General features: G+C 35.2%; 2 protein-coding genes and 2 long non-coding RNA genes across 11 annotated transcripts in view; 1 reads left to right on the top strand and 3 right to left on the bottom strand.

The window, feature by feature from the left end:
- The window catches only part of LOC110799264 (organ-specific protein S2), a 37,920-nt gene that overhangs the window by 16,921 nt on the left and 3,602 nt on the right, over window positions 1–17,397 (bottom strand). The gene's annotated exons all lie outside the window — the stretch shown is intronic.
- LOC110799267 (uncharacterized) lies at window positions 479–1,721 on the top strand. The gene is made up of 2 exons (XR_002536351.2): window positions 479–1,135; window positions 1,204–1,721. It is a non-coding gene; the product is annotated as an uncharacterized lncRNA (long non-coding RNA).
- On the bottom strand, window positions 6,563–11,937 carry LOC110799278 (uncharacterized). 4 transcript variants are annotated; one of them, XR_008932139.1, is made up of 7 exons: window positions 11,759–11,936; window positions 11,539–11,639; window positions 10,754–10,911; window positions 10,482–10,619; window positions 9,270–9,415; window positions 8,642–8,878; window positions 6,563–7,207 (listed from the first exon to the last, which is right to left on the bottom strand). XR_008932139.1 is itself a non-coding variant. In XM_056842156.1 (5 exons), the coding sequence occupies exons 1-4, from the start codon at window positions 11,813–11,815 to the stop codon at window positions 10,526–10,528; spliced, it is 345 nt and encodes a 114-aa protein (XP_056698134.1). In that variant the 5' UTR covers window positions 11,816–11,937; the 3' UTR covers window positions 8,890–9,415; window positions 10,482–10,525. The 4 variants fall into 4 exon arrangements, 1 of the variants encoding a protein (XP_056698134.1); XR_008932138.1 differs by having other exon boundaries at window positions 10,754–10,894; window positions 11,539–11,620; window positions 11,759–11,931; XR_002536360.2 differs by having other exon boundaries at window positions 10,754–10,894; window positions 11,759–11,930.
- LOC110799276 (uncharacterized) lies at window positions 13,863–16,824 on the bottom strand. Of its 5 annotated transcripts, none has more exons than XR_008932140.1 (6): window positions 16,520–16,824; window positions 15,795–15,889; window positions 15,155–15,261; window positions 14,969–15,068; window positions 14,721–14,890; window positions 13,863–14,353 (listed from the first exon to the last, which is right to left on the bottom strand). It is a non-coding gene; the product is annotated as an uncharacterized lncRNA (long non-coding RNA). The 5 variants fall into 5 exon arrangements; XR_008932141.1 differs by lacking the exon at window positions 16,520–16,824 and adding an exon at window positions 16,063–16,513; XR_002536356.2 differs by lacking the exon at window positions 16,520–16,824 and having other exon boundaries at window positions 15,795–16,513.

Raw genomic sequence — 17,397 nt, 5'->3', positions numbered from 1 at the left:
TCATTTACTATGCGATTAGATTTGCGCAGGTCTAATTGTATTAGTCTAGCAATATCAAGTTAAGATTCGAGAGATGCAATTTGATGTTTAGGCTTGTGTCAATAGGTAGAACTGGGATTAATACGTAGCGAGAGCTCGTTAATTCTAAGTCTATGATTAGTATCGATTCGAGAGAGCATGCTAATCTAATTAACTGTTCTATTGATTATTAATATTGTTTATCATCCCGGATTGTTGTTCATTGGTGAACCTATGCCCTAGACCTCTTAATATCTTATTTATTCCTCTTTTATTATTGTCTTAGTTTTAATATACAAATCAACCAACTTTCTTGTTTCCCAATAGTTTAGACCTTAGTTTTAATAGTAGAAAGAACGCTTGTTTCCCTGTGGATACGATCCTGACTTCTCTTGCTACCTTGTTAGTGGAATTAGGTTTATTTTTGACTAGGTGATACGACTTTAGCCTATCAATGCGTTGATGGCTGATGATGATGGAAAATTGACGGTGATGATTGATGATGGTGAAGCTGGGAGGCTCGAAGGGGTGGAGAACACAGGAAAAGGAAGACGAAGGGATGGAAAGGGCTGACTACTAAAATTCAAAGAGGGAGGAGTCTGATAGTATTCATTTTTTTGGGGGGTCTGCGATCATTTTGGGGTTTTGGGTAGGGGTGTTCAAAACTACCCGATCCGCAATACCCGACCCGCTGACCCGCTGATCCGGCACAAATAAAGCGGGTAATTTGCTGATTTTTCTAAATTAAATGGGCCGGGTACCCGACCCGGTAAATATACCGTGTAACGGGTCGGGTCACGGGCTGCTGTTTTGATTAAGCGGGTACCCGAATACCAGTTAAAACCTAAAAAATATTAATTCTTTTTATGCGTGTTTCATTGTTTTATGTTGATTGTTGGGCTTTGTTTAGAACATTAGACTTTAGGGTTATCAAACACTCCGCCGCTCGCCTCTCATTCTCGATTTCTCTCACCTCCTCTATCACTCTCACCCTCTCTCGCATTCACGCTCACTCTCTCAGGCCGGCAGGCCAGCAGAGCAGGCCAACAGGTCTACCGCCAGTCCACCGCCAGTACACCGACGCAGTAGTTCACTGACTCGCCAATCAAGATTCAAGGTAATCAGGTCTCTGTCAAAGTACTTGTCTGTGTTAAACTACTAATTCATTTCAATTAAATATTCTAGATTATGGCAATTGGTGGCGGAGAAAATGACATCGAAATGTTCAAGTTGGTTGATCTTGGTGTTGCTCTTAGTAATGGGTCAGAGAAGACAAAAGTTGTGTGCTGATATGATTGGTCTTAGCAATGATGAACATGGGCTTGCTTCACAATCTTATTTTTCATTCTCCGTTCTCTATATTAATATTGGTTTAATTCGTTTTTGATTCCTACATAGAAAGATAAACATCATTATTTACAACAGAATGAGATTTCTTAAAACGGGTACCCGGTTTTTCCGGGTCGGAACGTGGGCCGACAAAATGACTACCCGCAATTCCGGGTACCCGCATTTTCGGATACCGTTTACCCGGGTACCCGGTAATGAACACCCCTAGTTTTGGGGGTTCTTTTTTCCTTTTTTTTTTTTTACTCTTTTTCTTTTTCTCCTTGTTTTACTTCTCCTTTTAAGTCCCTTAATTCCTTCTTATTATTGTCAGATTTCTTTCTCTTTAATTAATTTCCCTCTTTTATTTTTTTTAAGCCTTGAGTATAAATAGTGTTAGCTCTTTAAAATTAGAGGAATGTAAATAATTAGTTTAGTTTTCTACTCCCTCCGTCCCGGAATACTCGACCCGGTTTGATCGGCACATAGTTTAAGGAACTTGAATTGACTTATTTAATTTAATAGGTAGTAGTTGATAGTGGGGTATTATTTTAATGTAGTTAGTGGGAGGTGGGTTAAGAGGTGGGGTTGGGGGAGAGTAGGGGTTGAATTTTTAATTATTTTTTGTATGGAGTAGGGGGTATGTGGGTTAATAGGGGTGGAGTGAGAAATAATATAATATTGTTAGAATATTTTCATTTTTAGAAACAGGTCAAGTATTAAGGGACGGCCCGATAAGGAAAACAGGTCAAGTATTCCGGGACGGAGGGAGTATCCTTTTAGGGTTTATGCTTAGTTTTTTTTAGAGAGATAAAGTGAGGAAAATCAATGAAAAATTAGGGCTTTTCAATTTCAAGTGTGACAATTTATATTGAGCAACCAACAATCAATCAATGAGCACTTCTATATCTCTTTATTTATTTCTCCATTTATTGCTTTATTTATTTATTGTTTTAATTAGTTTAATTGTTTTGCTTAGTTTAATGATTCATGTTTAGATTAGTTGTTATTAATATTTAGAATCATGTTTTTAGTTGTTAATTTGTATAAATTTCATATTTTTATGATTATGGAGTAGTTTATTGATTAGGGTTTGGTGAAGACTCAACATTGATTGGTTTGGGTGTTTGTGATTGGAAATTAGGGATTTTCATGATTAAATTATTATATGTTTAAGCATTTCCAATACATGTTGCATTTAACTTGATCAATTAAGTGTTTCATGATTGCTTGGAGTAGTCTAGTTGGGTTGGAAAGGGATTAAAGACCTAAACTTGACTATTTGGTTGAATTAGGACTTTGATTTACCCCGGGTATGATAGGTTAGAACGGGAGTTCGTCCTTGATGCTTAGGGAAATTGTTCGCGCATCGGGAGATGGTTGGAACTATTTGTGAATTCAACGCTTATCATGTAGTGCTTGTGAATCTCCCCTGTTTTTAATTCTTTTATGTCCATTTCATGATTTGTTGGTGTTTGACCCATTCCCTAATCTTGTTTACTTTTGATTTCTTAGTTTAGTTCATTTAGTTTTAGTTGGTTAGTTGACTTTCCAACTCGTTTCGACCTAGCTTGTTGTTCGATTAACATAAATTAGCGCACCTTAGTCCTTGTGGATTTCGACCCTTGCTTACCGCTTTACTTGTGTTTAGTGGTTAGTTTAGGTAATTTGTTTGATTAGGAGAGACTAGTAACGACCTAGTTTTTACCTCGATCAAATACCCAAAAATATGTTGAAATCAAACCCTAAAAAAACAAAATTTGGGGGAAAATTCGAATAATTTGTTATCAATATTCAACAAATTGAAATCAACTAACTCGAATAAAATGAACCTAGTTAATTGTAGAAACTAATCAAAAGAAAAACCTAATTCTAATTAGCAACGAAAATTGCAACAACTAAAAGAAAAACAATTAAAATCCCTAATTTAGCAATCGAAATCGTAAAAGAAGAACAAAATCGCAATTGAAAGGCCCTAATTTACAATCAAAATGGAAAATAATTGAATTAAAATCTAATAGAACGAAAACCAGAAATTACCTTTACTAAGAACTTAGGAGGATCAATTGATTTTGAGAGGTTTTTCCGGCTTTTCCACCATGGATGAGAGCTCAGCAAGAAAGGTAGGAAACGCAGGAAGAAGGAGAAAATATCGTTTAATAATTCTTTCTTTTAATTGGGTTCATTTTTTTGTTTTTCACGCGCCATATTACTGCCTTTGGATTTAGTTCGTTTGGACGGTGAGGATCGCTTCTCATTCTTCTCATTATAACAATCTTCTCATTGGAGGGGGACCCTATATATATAGGAAAAATTACTTTTAATAATTCAACATTTTGACGATTTTCCGTTAATAATCCAACCTTTCGATTAATATCTAATAATCCAACCTTTGCACCCCATTAACTTTTATTGCTCCTAACCGGTCATCAACCCACTATAGCAGGTAACATGGACACGTGTCATGCATACATTCGCTATAATTTATTAAAAAATTAATTTTTTTTTCCTTCATTTTTTCTGACTTTTCTTTCTTTCTTCTTCCTTCCTCCTTCACTCATGCCTGTAATTTTTGTTATAGTGAGAGTCAGAGCTAGCCCTCCTCCCCACTCACTCTCTCTCTCTACACCACCACCATATAAAACCACCGCCTTCCTCTGCTCTTCCACAGTTCCACCACCTCCCTCCACTACCGCCACGCTCATCTCCTTTCTACTTTCCTCCACCCCGTAACTCACCGTTCACTTTCTCCTCTCACTATCACTCATGCACCCCGAAATTCCTCGCCATTTGCCCTACATCATTGGCTGCTTCGTCCATAAACTAAATTCAGTGAAGCATCCATAAAAAGGAGATCGAGAGGATGGAGAGAAAGAGGAGATTGAGGGGAGCACCCATCCTTACCACCGCGACTCCACTGTCGCCTAACCTGTTGTTTCCCTCAAAACCTTTCGAATTCCACCATCTGAATCCATGCGACCTTTACCCATAAACACAAAGCTAATTAAAACACTCAGTAGCCAATAACCGTAACACAAACTCACGCACATTACCTATTTTCTCTCTCCTATGGTCCACCGCAACACCAGTACACCACCTTGACTCCACCACCCTAGCAGCGTGCCTCCAACCACCCAATTAAACCCCGCCCCTTTTGGTCCAACCCATCTCATCTCGCGCAAGCCCATGCCATTTAATTTTCTACTCCTCCTTTGTTTCGTGCCTCACCAAGTACGGGTTTTGAAAGTTGAAACTCATTACCGATTTACTGTAGACATAAATTAAAATATCAACATTTACTTCCTTCTTATGGATTTTTTTAAAAAAAAATAAAAATAAAAATAAAATAAAAACGTGACTTTTTTAGCCGGTCTCCCGTCAGTTAGGAGCAATAAAAGTTAATGGGGTGTAAAGGTTGGATTATTAGATATTAATCGAAAGGTTGGATTATTAACGAAAAATCGTCAAAAGGTTGGATTATTAAAAATATTTTTCCATATTCCAGGTTCTGGTGAGAACCTCCCTTAAGATGAGAACCGCCCCTATACTGAGAACCTCTGGTAGCCGTTGGATTAACACAAAACGGACGGCTGAGATAAGAACCTATTAGAACCGTCAGATCATGGAGGAACGTACAACTGCGATTGAATCTTTATCCGCTCATCCGCTCCTTACCTTCCAGAAAAAAAAAAACTCTTTCTCTCTCTACTTCTAACCAACGAGACCATTTTTCTTTCTCTATTTCCAAAACGTACGTTCAAACACAGCTTAAATGTGCAAGGTCATCTCAAACTTATTTTCGATTCAACTATAACTTGGTGAATTCAATCCAATATTTCTCAAAGATAGAGGTAAATGATGCTAATTTAGTTCAATTCGATTTATAGGTTTTTAATTTCTGTAAATTGTTTCTTCTACGATAATATGATTGAATTTTTGATCGACTTTTAGCTTGAATTTTATCGAATTTGATCGATTTAGGTAAGAGTTTTGATTTAAGTCCAATTCGATTTAAAGGTTTTTAAATTTCTTCCGTTTTCATAGAAAAATTAGTATGAGTTTTGAAGTCTATAAAAATACTTGATTCATTGATTAACTTTTCTATGATCCTCGAATCAAGTTTCCTAGAGCAATCATGCTGGGTTCTTCAACAATTTTGGGCTTAATTGAAGTCTAGGTCTCTGATTTTTGCAAGTGGATTTGCTGGAGGTGTCGCCAAGGCTGCTAGCACTCGTTATTTTTTCAGGTCTCTACATTGCATTCTTCTGTTTTGTCTTATGAGTATTTTTTTTTTGTTTTTAAGTCCACTATCTCATTCTATATTACTACCAAATTGCTAGTAAAGCTGCTTCAACAATTATTGGTTCATGTCGTTCAGATATTTTAGAAAATAGAAAGAAATTTAGTTAATGTGAATCAATTATACTCATAATAAGTAACCTAAATTTGTAGATTATTAAGCCATGTTTCCGTAAAGCTGTCAAAACTATGAAATTAGAGCTTGTTTGATTAAGGCCGGCCATCAGAGTAGGCTAGCTCTCTTCCTTTTATTGCTTAAGGCCGGAAAAGGAAGGCTGGACTAAGGCGTTTAGGTGTGCTTTGTATCCCTGCCACTATTCAGTATTGTGCTTCTCTTATGTAAGAACTATTCTGGGAAAAAGGAGTGATATTAAACTATGACATTAGAGCTAACATGATTCATTCATGCCTGTAATCATCGAGGTCCGACAACAGTAAGAACTAAAATACAAGGGCTCTTCAAATACTTGCATAAAGTAGTCATGTCCAACACTAAACTAGTGCCTCAGTCCGGTATCGGTATCATATGCTGCTATATATGAATGTTAAGTCTAAAAAGATTAGTTCAGGCAAGAAATTTGTCCCGGTTATAATCTAGATGCTCCTCATCTGCCGAGACTTCCTTGAGCAGTCAAGAATTTAGAGCCTATAACATGGTTAGTTAAGGTAAGTTACCTGAAATAGTCTCTCATAAAGTAGTATTTTCTCTTATTTTAAAAAGTAGATTGAAACTTGGTAGAAGTAAATCAAATAGGCTCAGAAGTAAATTCATAAAGATGATGGTGTTTTATGTTGTCCTCTGCTACTGTCATTGGTTTATTCTGGTCTTTTTTTCTTCTGTTCTAAATCTGGAGTGCAGAGCTGGATGTTGGGGTTATTTCCACTGCTCCGAAGTGTACAGTTCTTGTCTGTTGTTTAATTGGTGCTTAGTTGGTGTTGATGTTTGTTTGTTCACTTTTGATCTGCAAAATGATGTATTTACATCAATTATATTTTTCTCTTAAATGTTTACTGAAAACCTATTAGCTCAACTGGTAGAGCACTATGCTAATGCATAGGGGATGTAGTTCGATTCCTACATACACTAGTAGAAAAAACCTTATTTGCAGCGCGCCTAAATTGGGCTTTTTGCAGCGTTATTGCGCGCTGCAATTGTGAGGGCTGCAAATAATGGGTATTTAATTGCAGCGAACACAAACGCTGCAAAAAGACGTTAATTGCAACGCGTCTTGTGTTCACCCGAGCTGCAAAAAGTGGCTTTTTGCAACTTTTGACAGTACGTGGGCGCTGCAAAAAAGAGATTTTAAAGTTAAATTTCTAACACTATTTGCAGCCTTTACTTCACAATGCGCGCTGCAAATAGTACATTTATTTTTACAAAAAAAAAAAGAATCAATGCAGGAATGATACGTTGGTACTAGGTACACTAGCCTCCATTACTTTTTCTTAATAATTCTGAGCATTAAACTGTAATTGTGTTTCTAACAAGATAAATCAAAATACAGAGTTTAGATAATTCCGATCTTGATTGCAACATCCAAAGCATCAAAGTCTGGTGTAAGGCCTGCAGCAGCATAATAAAAAATAGTTAACACATAGATTCAGCTTCAGTTGTTTAAGCTAATATACGTCACAACATCTAACATAAAAAAAGTGAACGATATTATACTACAATAGCCCCCTATTTGAAAACGAAGAACCATAAGATAGCAATCACATAAGAAATATTAGAATTTGCATGCCATACATACACCAATGCCAAGTTACTGGAGGATCTATTTCAGCCCAAGCAAAGGATCTTTCCTGGTTAACCAATCTTTTAGCATCTTCAAAAGCTATCATGTAAACAGAACAAAATTCCACAGATTCAACTCAGAAAGAAATCATTTACTGAAGAACACACTAGAAATATTTTAACAAATTAGACCATAAACCTAAGTTAACATGATAAAACAATAAATCTCAGAAGGACGAACAACCAACCGCAAGAGAAAACATTGTCATATTCACAACAAATTTAGAAACTGGAAGTTAAACCCATAAGGAAAAATCTTTATGATTTTGCATGTTCAACTATCTTTGGTGACTCATATAGTTCTGTACTCTTTGTTTGTCGTTTGAGGGGGATGGGGGGAATGGGGGTTCATGTTAAAATCGGTAATATTATGTCAGGATATTGTTAAAATCTTATTATTTCAAAGCAATTTGATTTCTCTGGTAAAGCTATTTCATGTTATTATCCTAACCATCGCTATTATGGATCCAGATGTATGGATTCTCCTGGATTATTCTAGCAGGCATTGTCATTATATTTAAGGTCTGCTTCCATATTTGCCTATTTGGGTTGCGATTGTCAATTGTACAATTCACCAGTCAAAACTAATAATATTTTCATGGGCTACAAATTTTCAGCATCAGTTCCAAAATAATATTTGCATTTAATTATAAAAACCTTCATGTATTGTGACCAAAAAAACTTCACTAACAAAGCACTCAACATACTCTGAAGTTTGTGCAAATAGAACAGACTTGCAAAAAAATAAATGAAACTTTTGCAAAGAGAAGCAACAAACAATTGATTTCATGTTCAAAGCGAATGAAAATTGTATAGAGAGGCACTATGGCAACTGGCGACTTAATTCCATCTTATAAAACTGAGAAGTGTGGATTTTTCCACCAAGACACACCCTTTTCTCATACATAAAGACAAACTTACAGAGTTACAAACATACAAACATACAGAGGTAGATAAATAGAGGGATGTTGGGATTCGATCATGTAAAAAGAAACTGTAACGTACAAAGTAGGAACAGATAAGAACCAGAATCAACGCAATTCGGATATTAGAGTTTGAATCGTGATTTAATGGGCACCCGTAGGTAGTGAAATGAGCATTTTACTAATGAGCAGATCAAAATACTAAGGAACATAGAACCTTCCTTGGTAAAATAAGGTAAAAAACGGTAAGGAAACAGAAAAAACAACTTGGGAAAAGTACCTTGCAGTCGACTATGGATTCTTGAGCACTATCCAAAACTATTAACATCACCATACAATTTCAATTCAGCAGGTCTCTCGTGAACCGCTTCACCTTTTTCCCAACTATGGATTTATTGCTGGACTCTAGACTCTTTCCTTCAGCCTCGATCAAGCTGAGCCTTCTTCAGAATATGCTCCTCCTTTGCAGCTTTATCCTCTGGCCTATACTTGAGAAGCATCTTGAACAGATTGGTAGCTGAAAACACATTGAATGGAATAGCAATATTATTTGCATGTGTCACGAGACATGATACTCTGGGATAACTCATAAATCTCATATCACTTCATTCATGGTATAAAATGCAAAAACAAAGGTACCTAGCCTAAATATCACAGATCTAAGAGACCAATAGCTCAACAAACCTAGACTGCCAAACAATATACGAAGAATAGTAAATTTTCTAAGTCAAAACTGATCCAGAAGATCTTCCCTCCAACGCAACATACTCCATAGGTTGATTGAACTTTGGGACAACTGGATAAGGTTCGAAAATAAGTACAAGACGTTCCATGACACGGGATAAAAATGTAGGAAAACAGAAAATAAATCAAGGATTGCTGGTAATACTAATGAGCACGATAATTACATCATTGCCTGGACAAAGAACAAATTCTGGAACACGATCTGATCAAGTATGACAGGAATCCTGGACAAATTCCCTTGTGGATCAACATAAATGCAGAAATACTCCTCCAGCATTTCAGTTTTTCCCTTGAGTAGCTCAGTGTTTATCTGGAGATCAATAATTCAAATGTTAATTCATATTAATAGCAATTTGTCAAAAGGGTGTAAATGGACTACCCATAGCTACATGACACGACATCTTGTTGGAAAGCCACAAACTTTAACAGTGAGCTGATACCTAAAGTATGAACATATTCGAAGAGGATGAATGTGCCAATTGTAACAAACGTTGATTTATAAAGATGGAAGAAGTAAGGACATGAATATCTGGTTAAGTAACTTTGTAGTTAAACACGGTCACTAACCCGCCTAGGCCTCAAGCATGCAGGACAGGAAATGGACAGGAAATGGACAAAGGGAGAGGTCAATGACAGAAAAATAACCACCACCATCAATGAATTCATCAAAATCGGCATCAGACTGTTCCAGAGCATACATGAAATCATCCTGTCACCCTTATGTAGACCCAAATTTTAAAAAGAATGATTTTAAAAGGTAGCAGACTAAGGTTCATGAAATCATGGAAAATCACTGAGCTTTTCCTAGTATTTTATCATTCAGAGTGTTATTGATCATCCAATGAACAATACTATACACTATACTCAGTCCTAATTTTGCTTTCAACAGTAGCTTCATGAATCATTACACTATATAATCAATACCTAGCCTCTGTACTGCCTTGCATATCAAAGGGTTTGCTGAAATTGAATCTAGAGAAGTATCCTGATTAAATTAGTTTTAATAAAAAATTATTAAACTGGTAAAAAATGGTGGTCTGATGAATTAATTTTAGGAGAATAGCTTATTACAAAAAATAAAATCAACCATACAAAAACCAGATCCGAAAGAACTAAAACTTTGAGAATTAATCAACCCAATTGCACGGGATTTATTCAAATATATGAAAATTTAACAAATAAACATCGAGTGAATTCCAAATAGCCTTAACCAGTTTGAACCCAAAATAGACAAAAATAGCATTAAAAAAACAAAAAATAACAAAAAATACCATTAATAAAAAAGTTGAAGAAATTAGGGATTTAGAAAAACCCCTAAACCAATGCAGACAAAACCCTAGAAAAAGACGGCAATGAACAATTCGAAAAGAGATTACCTTGCCGTAGGTGAAGCAACAAACTGGAAGAATCATGGTTCAATTCAAAGGTCAGCTGCTCCATATCGCCTTTCCCCATCGATGGAGCAATTCTGCAGTGGAGGATTTTTTTTATAATTTCGCAGCGTTCAGAGCCCACTAAAGGTTTAGGGTACAAAGTCAGAATAGAGCCAAAGAAACAGTTTGCGGGAACGAGAAACTAACATTCCAGTACATAAGTCTAGAGATAGTAAGTAGAAAACGAAAAAATAGCAAATTGACAACTAGAGCACCTTAAATGACCGAGTGTCTCGAACCACCAGACGATAATCAACTGCAGCAGCAATGTAGCGAGCATTGGGGAGAAAAACAGCAGGGCCCAGTCTGCTTATAAGCATCCGTAAACTCCATTCTTCTGAATATTCAATAACAATCTGCACACGAAAATCACCTGTAAGATTCCCAAATGAGCATATCAACAATCCAAGAAAATTAACCTGTAATTCTCTTTGATTCCGTCTAAAACTCTAAAATCATATTTCTCTTTGATTTGGAACTATACCAAAAATTTAGCCTTTGAATGTGGTAATGCAGAGTTGCAGACATGAATAAGAAAGCAAAGAAAAAAGGGTCACCTGCTAGGTTTCAAATCCATCATTACAGCGACTAGAACACTTCACAAGATTAGACGGAATATTTCTCTTGCAGATTTGGGTAAATTTTTTGAACAATTTGAGACTCATTGCACTCAATTATTTGATAGCAAGTTAAATCATAAACATATACAAAATGCTTGCATCATGACAAATTTCGGTAGGAAAATCAAACAACTAAACATATTGTGAATTCCAAATAATCTGAACCGATTTGACTCCAAATCAATAAATTCGACTGAAACATTTAAAAAAAACTAACCCCTAAATTACCAGATCCAGTCTCTCAATTAACAGACCCCTTTACATCAAATTAACAACTAAAAAGAACAATAAATCCCCAAAAATTAACAAATCAAATCAGCCAAACATCATAAATCATTTAAAATCGAAGAAAAAAAAGAGTTTAAGAATTGAAACCCTACCACAATTGACGAAGTGAAGGTAGAACTTCAAGCAAAGTACGAGTTCGACGTCCTCTCTCTCATCCGCCATCTCTTTATCTCTCTGTAGATCGGGGTTGAAACTTTAACACAAAATCGAAAGAGATGAACCCATTACATTATTTCAAAATAATCGACTAACATATCCAACAAATGAGAAAGAAGAGCAAAAAAATGGTGAGATTTAGAGATAGAAATATACTTTGGGACGAGAGGAGTTGGAAGGAACCAGATCGAAGCTTCTTTTTCGAAATCCCATGGAACGATTTGGACGAAACAAAGAGATAGAATTCTAGGGTTTGAATGGAAGGAGTTCTAGGGAGAGGAAGTAGAAAAGTCACGCAGCGCGTACATTGGGAGGAGGCTGCAATTAGACGCCTTTTTCTTAGCGTGCACTCACTTACTTCGCTGCGATTATTTTTTTTACTTTTTTTTCAAAAAATTGCAGCGTTTACTGTTCAAAAACGGTGCAATAAAATCATTAAATCCTTGACCCGCGTTGACCAATGACTTTTCGTAGCATTCACACAATGTATGACTTGCAAAAAGGGAGTTGCAAATGACGTTTTTTCTACTAGTGATAGGTTGTCTCTAAAAAGTACATTTGAAAAACTCAAAAGTAAATAAAAGAAACTCAAAAGTAAATCAAAGTATCTCAAAAGTAAATCATAATAACTCAAAAGTATCTAAAAATCTTAGAAAGTAAATCAGAAAATCTGAAAAAAATAAAAAAATTGCAAGTTATATTAATTGCAATTAATCAAAACCTTGTAAAAGTACAAAGAACATTACAGATCAAAGCCTCCAAAATACAAAACAAGAACTAGTGTTATCCACCTAGTTCTATTTACAACAAAAGAAGCTTACCCTGAGCTTCAAAACACCTAAAAGAAACCTTAAAGACAACTTCCTCTTAAATGGAATCAAGAAGCAAATGTTGCGTAACAAAAGCAAATACGACCTCCCCTTAAAAGTAAAGGTTTCCTTTTTAAAAGTAAATAAAACAAGACGAGTAGTAATTGAAAAATATAACGAAACTACGTGGTATTTGAGACCCTGGAGGACAGCAAACCCCAACCATAAACAACAAGCAGGCACGACCAGCCACGACCCACAACTGAAATGAGAGCATACTGAAATATGCCAACAAACCAGACTACTACGGGAACGGAGGAAATAAAAAGAATCAAAAGTAAATAATATTACCTCAAAAGTAAAGTAAAAAATCTCAAAAGTAAATAAGAAAAATTCCCATACATAAAGGTAGACATTATGAATTTAGTCCAAAGCAATTTCTAGGTAATCTGAAATTGCTTGCTGAGAAATTTTTCTTATATTAAATCGTAGTTGTTGTCTGCAGTTATGCCATTATTTACAGTAGATATAAATTTAATAAAACTAAACCAGTTAGACTCTAATGTATATCAGAATATTGGAATCTGTCTGTAATGGAATTACCTTTTTTGATATAGAAATAAGAGAATAGAAGGGGATTAAGAAGAAAAAGAGTTTAGGGAAGGTGGTTACAGGCTAATTAGGATATATAAAGAAATTATTAGGAGGTGTTGTTGCACTTAGTGATCTCACATGTTATCTAACTCAAAAGTAAAGCAAAAACATAAAAAAGTAAATAAAAATAATCCAAAGTAAACAAAATATAGCCAAGTTCTGGTTGGTAGGTATTGTAGGTCACGTGAAGCAAGTTAATTAGGTTGACTTTGTGCTATTAGTTTCCATTTCAGTCAGGCTGCTTGCTAGTTGTTGACCTTAGTTGATTAGGGATGGTGTGTTGGTCTGCAGTGATAGTATATAAGGTCAAACTTCAAAGTAAAGGTTTTCCAATTAAAAGTAAATAAAATAATACAAAAAGTAAAGGTTTTTCAATTAAAAGTAAATAAAATAATACAAAAAGTAAACACAAACCTACGTGGGATTCGAACCCACATCTTTTGATGCTCTACCAATTGAGCTAGTAGGCTAGTTAAATAAAAGTAAAGTAAAAACCAAAAAAAGTAAACCGAAATAATTCAGAGTAAAGGTTTTTAAACGAAAATTAAATAACACAAGAGGATAATATATAGGACTGCAGCAACAAAATAGTAGCAAACGGGGTTGCAGACTTACCTTATTACTAGACTGATCTACTGAACATTAACCCTCAAGCCTGTCAAACCTTTAACAGTAGCAGCAGAGTAGAATTTGAACAATACTGTAATCCACAACATACCTAAGCAGGATTGCAACACCAAACGAAAACAAATCAGACCATATAATTGAGAAGTCAAGCAAAAATAACAGCATCACACTAGAAATAAACTGCAAGCTTAACAGGAACAAAAAACACATAGTTTAACGAAGTCAACTCTTGCCATAGAATAATTTTATTGATCTAGATTTCTCCTCTTTCTATCTACATCATGGCTTCCAATCTGCCATACCCTCCTGTGATAACCTCAAAGGGCGGTGGTTATTTTGCAGTAGAGGCATCAAATGGTGGTTATTCTACAAGCTCATATATGACAATTACTGTACCCCTACAAGCGCGCAATGCAACGGTATCGGTGTTATGTTTTCCAGAGTCCTAGTTGCTGGATGGATGACCACAACTTTAAGGTGTTAGAAAAACTTTTCTGACTTGTGTCCATATCAGATTAGCATACTCTGGATGATCTACAAATGGGTTTAGATTGTGCTGGTAAAGCTTACATACTCTTTTGCTTCTCAGCTTTTCCTCTTCAGATGGAGGGTCTAACTCATTCCATCGGCAAAATAGAGACTAGTCCCATCTTCTTCTTCACTGCAAAAGGAGGACAATACGAGATTAAAGGCTTATGTAGCTAATATTGTTATATGATAGGTAAAACACAATTATAGAATGATTTGGACAACAAATTCTAGATGAAAGCATGCCATGGAAAAATTCAAATTCTTGATATCTTCTTACAAGTTCTTCCAGCTATTATTTACACAAATCATCTGTTGTAAAAATTAAGAACGACCTATTTCCAGAAGTCTGTTTTCAAAGGATGTTGCCGCTAAATTTTAAGGATTACACAGTTAGCTTTATACGAATACAGATTTTAAAGGTATAATTTTTATTAAATAGACAATTTTTTATCATTAATAAAATAGATAAACATTATATCGGAAACTTTTAAGCATACCGTATTCGATGATCTAGTATAGGTTCTCTATCCGGCTCAAATTTAAGCAATACGGAGTGTATGAGATTATTGGATCTGAAATCAAGGGAGTCACTCAAATACGGAGTAATCCGTGACGGTAATCTGTGACCAGAGCAAGACAATATACCAGTTCAATCTGCGTTCAAAAGCTTAAAAATTGCACTTAGTCAATAGTTGAGTTTAACTTGTTACAGGTATGGCTTATAAAGAGAAAATTAGCTTCCCACCTGGGTTGAAATGACAATGATGGGATCATAAACCCTAAACTGGCCACCTCCTTTCAAAGAAAGACTCACAGTGGGTACTAAACTTGTATTTGCATCAGGTCTGCCGATTTTGTAGGAAAATAACAGAAGGTCAGAACCTGAGGTACATTGTGGAAGTTTAAATTAACCTAACACATCAAGTCTAACCTCATATCATAGAAATACTCAAAAGGAAGTCTTGAATCAGCAGGACGCGATGGAGGGTCTAACTCATTCCATCAGCTAAATAGAGACTAGTCCCATCTTCTTCTTCACTGCAAAAGGAGGACAATACGAGATTAAAGGCTTATATAACTAATATTGTTATATGATATGTAAAACACAAGTATAGAATGATTTTGACGACAAATTCTACATGAAAGAATCAGATGGACAAATTCAAATTCTTGATATCTTCTTACAAGTTCTTCCAGCTATTATTTACACAAATCATCTGTTGTAAAAAAATTGAGGACAATTGGGAAAAAATCTAGTAGGAATAAGTGTTAACCTCAAAGGGTGGTGGTTATTTTGCAGTAGAGACATCAGATGGTGGTTATTCTACAAGCTCGGATATTGTACGACTAAATCCCTCTAAAAGTAGATTAACTCCTTCTATAAGTAGACTAAATCCCTCTAAAAGTAGATTAACTCCCTCTAAAAGTAGACTAAAAGTAAACAGATAATAATGAAACTTCAATTGTAATATTTTTTCTTAAATATTTTCTTAAAACCTAATAGCTCAAATTGACCATGAACTGAACAGAAGCAGACACAAGCAACAAGGGCCATGTTCACAAGTGCACACCTAGCCAGTTACCAACTGTCTGATTATAACATATATCAACAACCCAACAACTGGTGTTTTGCCTCGGATCATAGTCCGCAATCTTCAACTCCAAACTGCATGAAAGATGACTTGTGATAAATAGCATACAATATCACACTTTGTAAACAAAAGAAACACAACTAATAAACTACAAATAGAACAACACTAGTTCAGTAAAAAAACAAAAGAAAACGAGACTACTAATTCACTTCTTTGATTAAATCTAAAGCAGCATGCACACACTTACCTAGTAGCACAAACCAGCAAACCACTCGACTAGCTCGTGACTGGAAGAATAATGGATCAGTAGGTCCTAATACTCATTTTTCTATCAAAAAATTGATTACTAAAATTTGAAAATCCCTAATTTTAGTAATCAAATCGCAACTTAAAATGTTGAAACAAAGAATTCTTGAAACCCTAACTTCAACAATTGCGAAGGAATCAAAATAGCGATAAATGACACAAAATTGAAAACTTGAATACGTACCTGGCGAATTGATAGAGGATAATCGCAAAGAAGGTGAAGGAATTAGAGGAATCGAAAATATAAAGACATTATCAGCAAAAGTAAACACAATATCATCAAAAGTAAACACAACATCCACAAAAAGTAAACATAAGATCAGAAAAAGTAAACACATAATCAACAAACAAGAAAACCTAATTTAACATGTTCGAAAAAAAATTACAAGAACAATTACCTGGGCAACAAAAGCAATTGAAAAAAAAAACCAGAATAGAAGGTAGAACAAATATCGTTGAAATTAGAAGAAGAGAATATGAGAAAGAAGGAGGAGGGAGGGAGAGAGAGAGAGAGAGAGAGAGAGAGAGAGAGCGTTTACATGAGAGGAGGGAGGAAGAGAGAGAAAGAAATTCTGAAAATTGGGGGAGTTGGGCAAGGTCATTCTACACGGGTAAATTACTAATCTACCCTTACTATTTTCGTTTTTTCAGGTAGATCTTCGGCCATTGGATTAGTTTGATTGACGGTTGAGATTAGTTCTCAGTTCTCATCTTAAGGGGTGGTTCTCATCAGATCTCGATTATATATATATATATATATATATATATATATATATATATATATATATATATATATATATATATATCATCTAACTTCTTAGAATTAGGTTGTAATTAATTCTGAATGAACAGGCAGGGAAAGGAAGATGAAGAAAAGACTTTTGGGAATAAATAAATGAATACTATAATTGCTTTTGCTGCACCTTTTTACTAAAATGAGGCAAACAAAATAGAAATTGCAGCAAAATCAGAAAACGAGGCAAATAAAGTGCGGCAATTCAATGTTATTCTACTAGTTAAGAGACCAAGATTTCGCAAAAAAAAAAGGGTAACGATGTAAAATTTATGGCAAAATACAAGTAGTATTACTATCAGGAATTAGTTAGTCAAAAGAATGAAGGATATTTAGAACATCTGCTATAAATCTATGACTTTCCAATTTTCCATTTACACGTCTGAAAGGTGGGAGAAAAAGGAATTGGCTTCCCTTTGTTTAGGTGATAAAATCATAACTTTATGTGTAAAACTCGGGCTTAAAATCTCAAATATGACTGGG

This window comes from Spinacia oleracea, chromosome 4 (assembly GCF_020520425.1).
Source record: "Spinacia oleracea cultivar Varoflay chromosome 4, BTI_SOV_V1, whole genome shotgun sequence".
Lineage (NCBI taxonomy): Eukaryota > Viridiplantae > Streptophyta > Magnoliopsida > Caryophyllales > Amaranthaceae > Spinacia > Spinacia oleracea.
This window is presented reverse-complemented; position numbering and strand designations above follow the sequence as displayed.

What these genes read in the sequence shown, in the direction of transcription:
- LOC110799278 (XM_056842156.1), bottom strand. Translation starts at nt 11,815, where the DNA reads ATGGGATTTCGAAAAAGAAGCTTCGATCTGGTTCCTTCCAACTCCTCT. An exon ending in CCTTCACTTCGTCAATTGTG is followed by an intron (nt 10,912 to 11,538) that starts GTAGGGTTTCAA and finishes GGAATCTTACAG; the next exon opens with GTGATTTTCGTGTGCAGATT. An exon ending in GAGACACTCGGTCATTTAAG is followed by an intron (nt 10,574 to 10,753) that starts GTGCTCTAGTTG and finishes CCTCCACTGCAG; the next exon opens with AATTGCTCCATCGATGGGGA.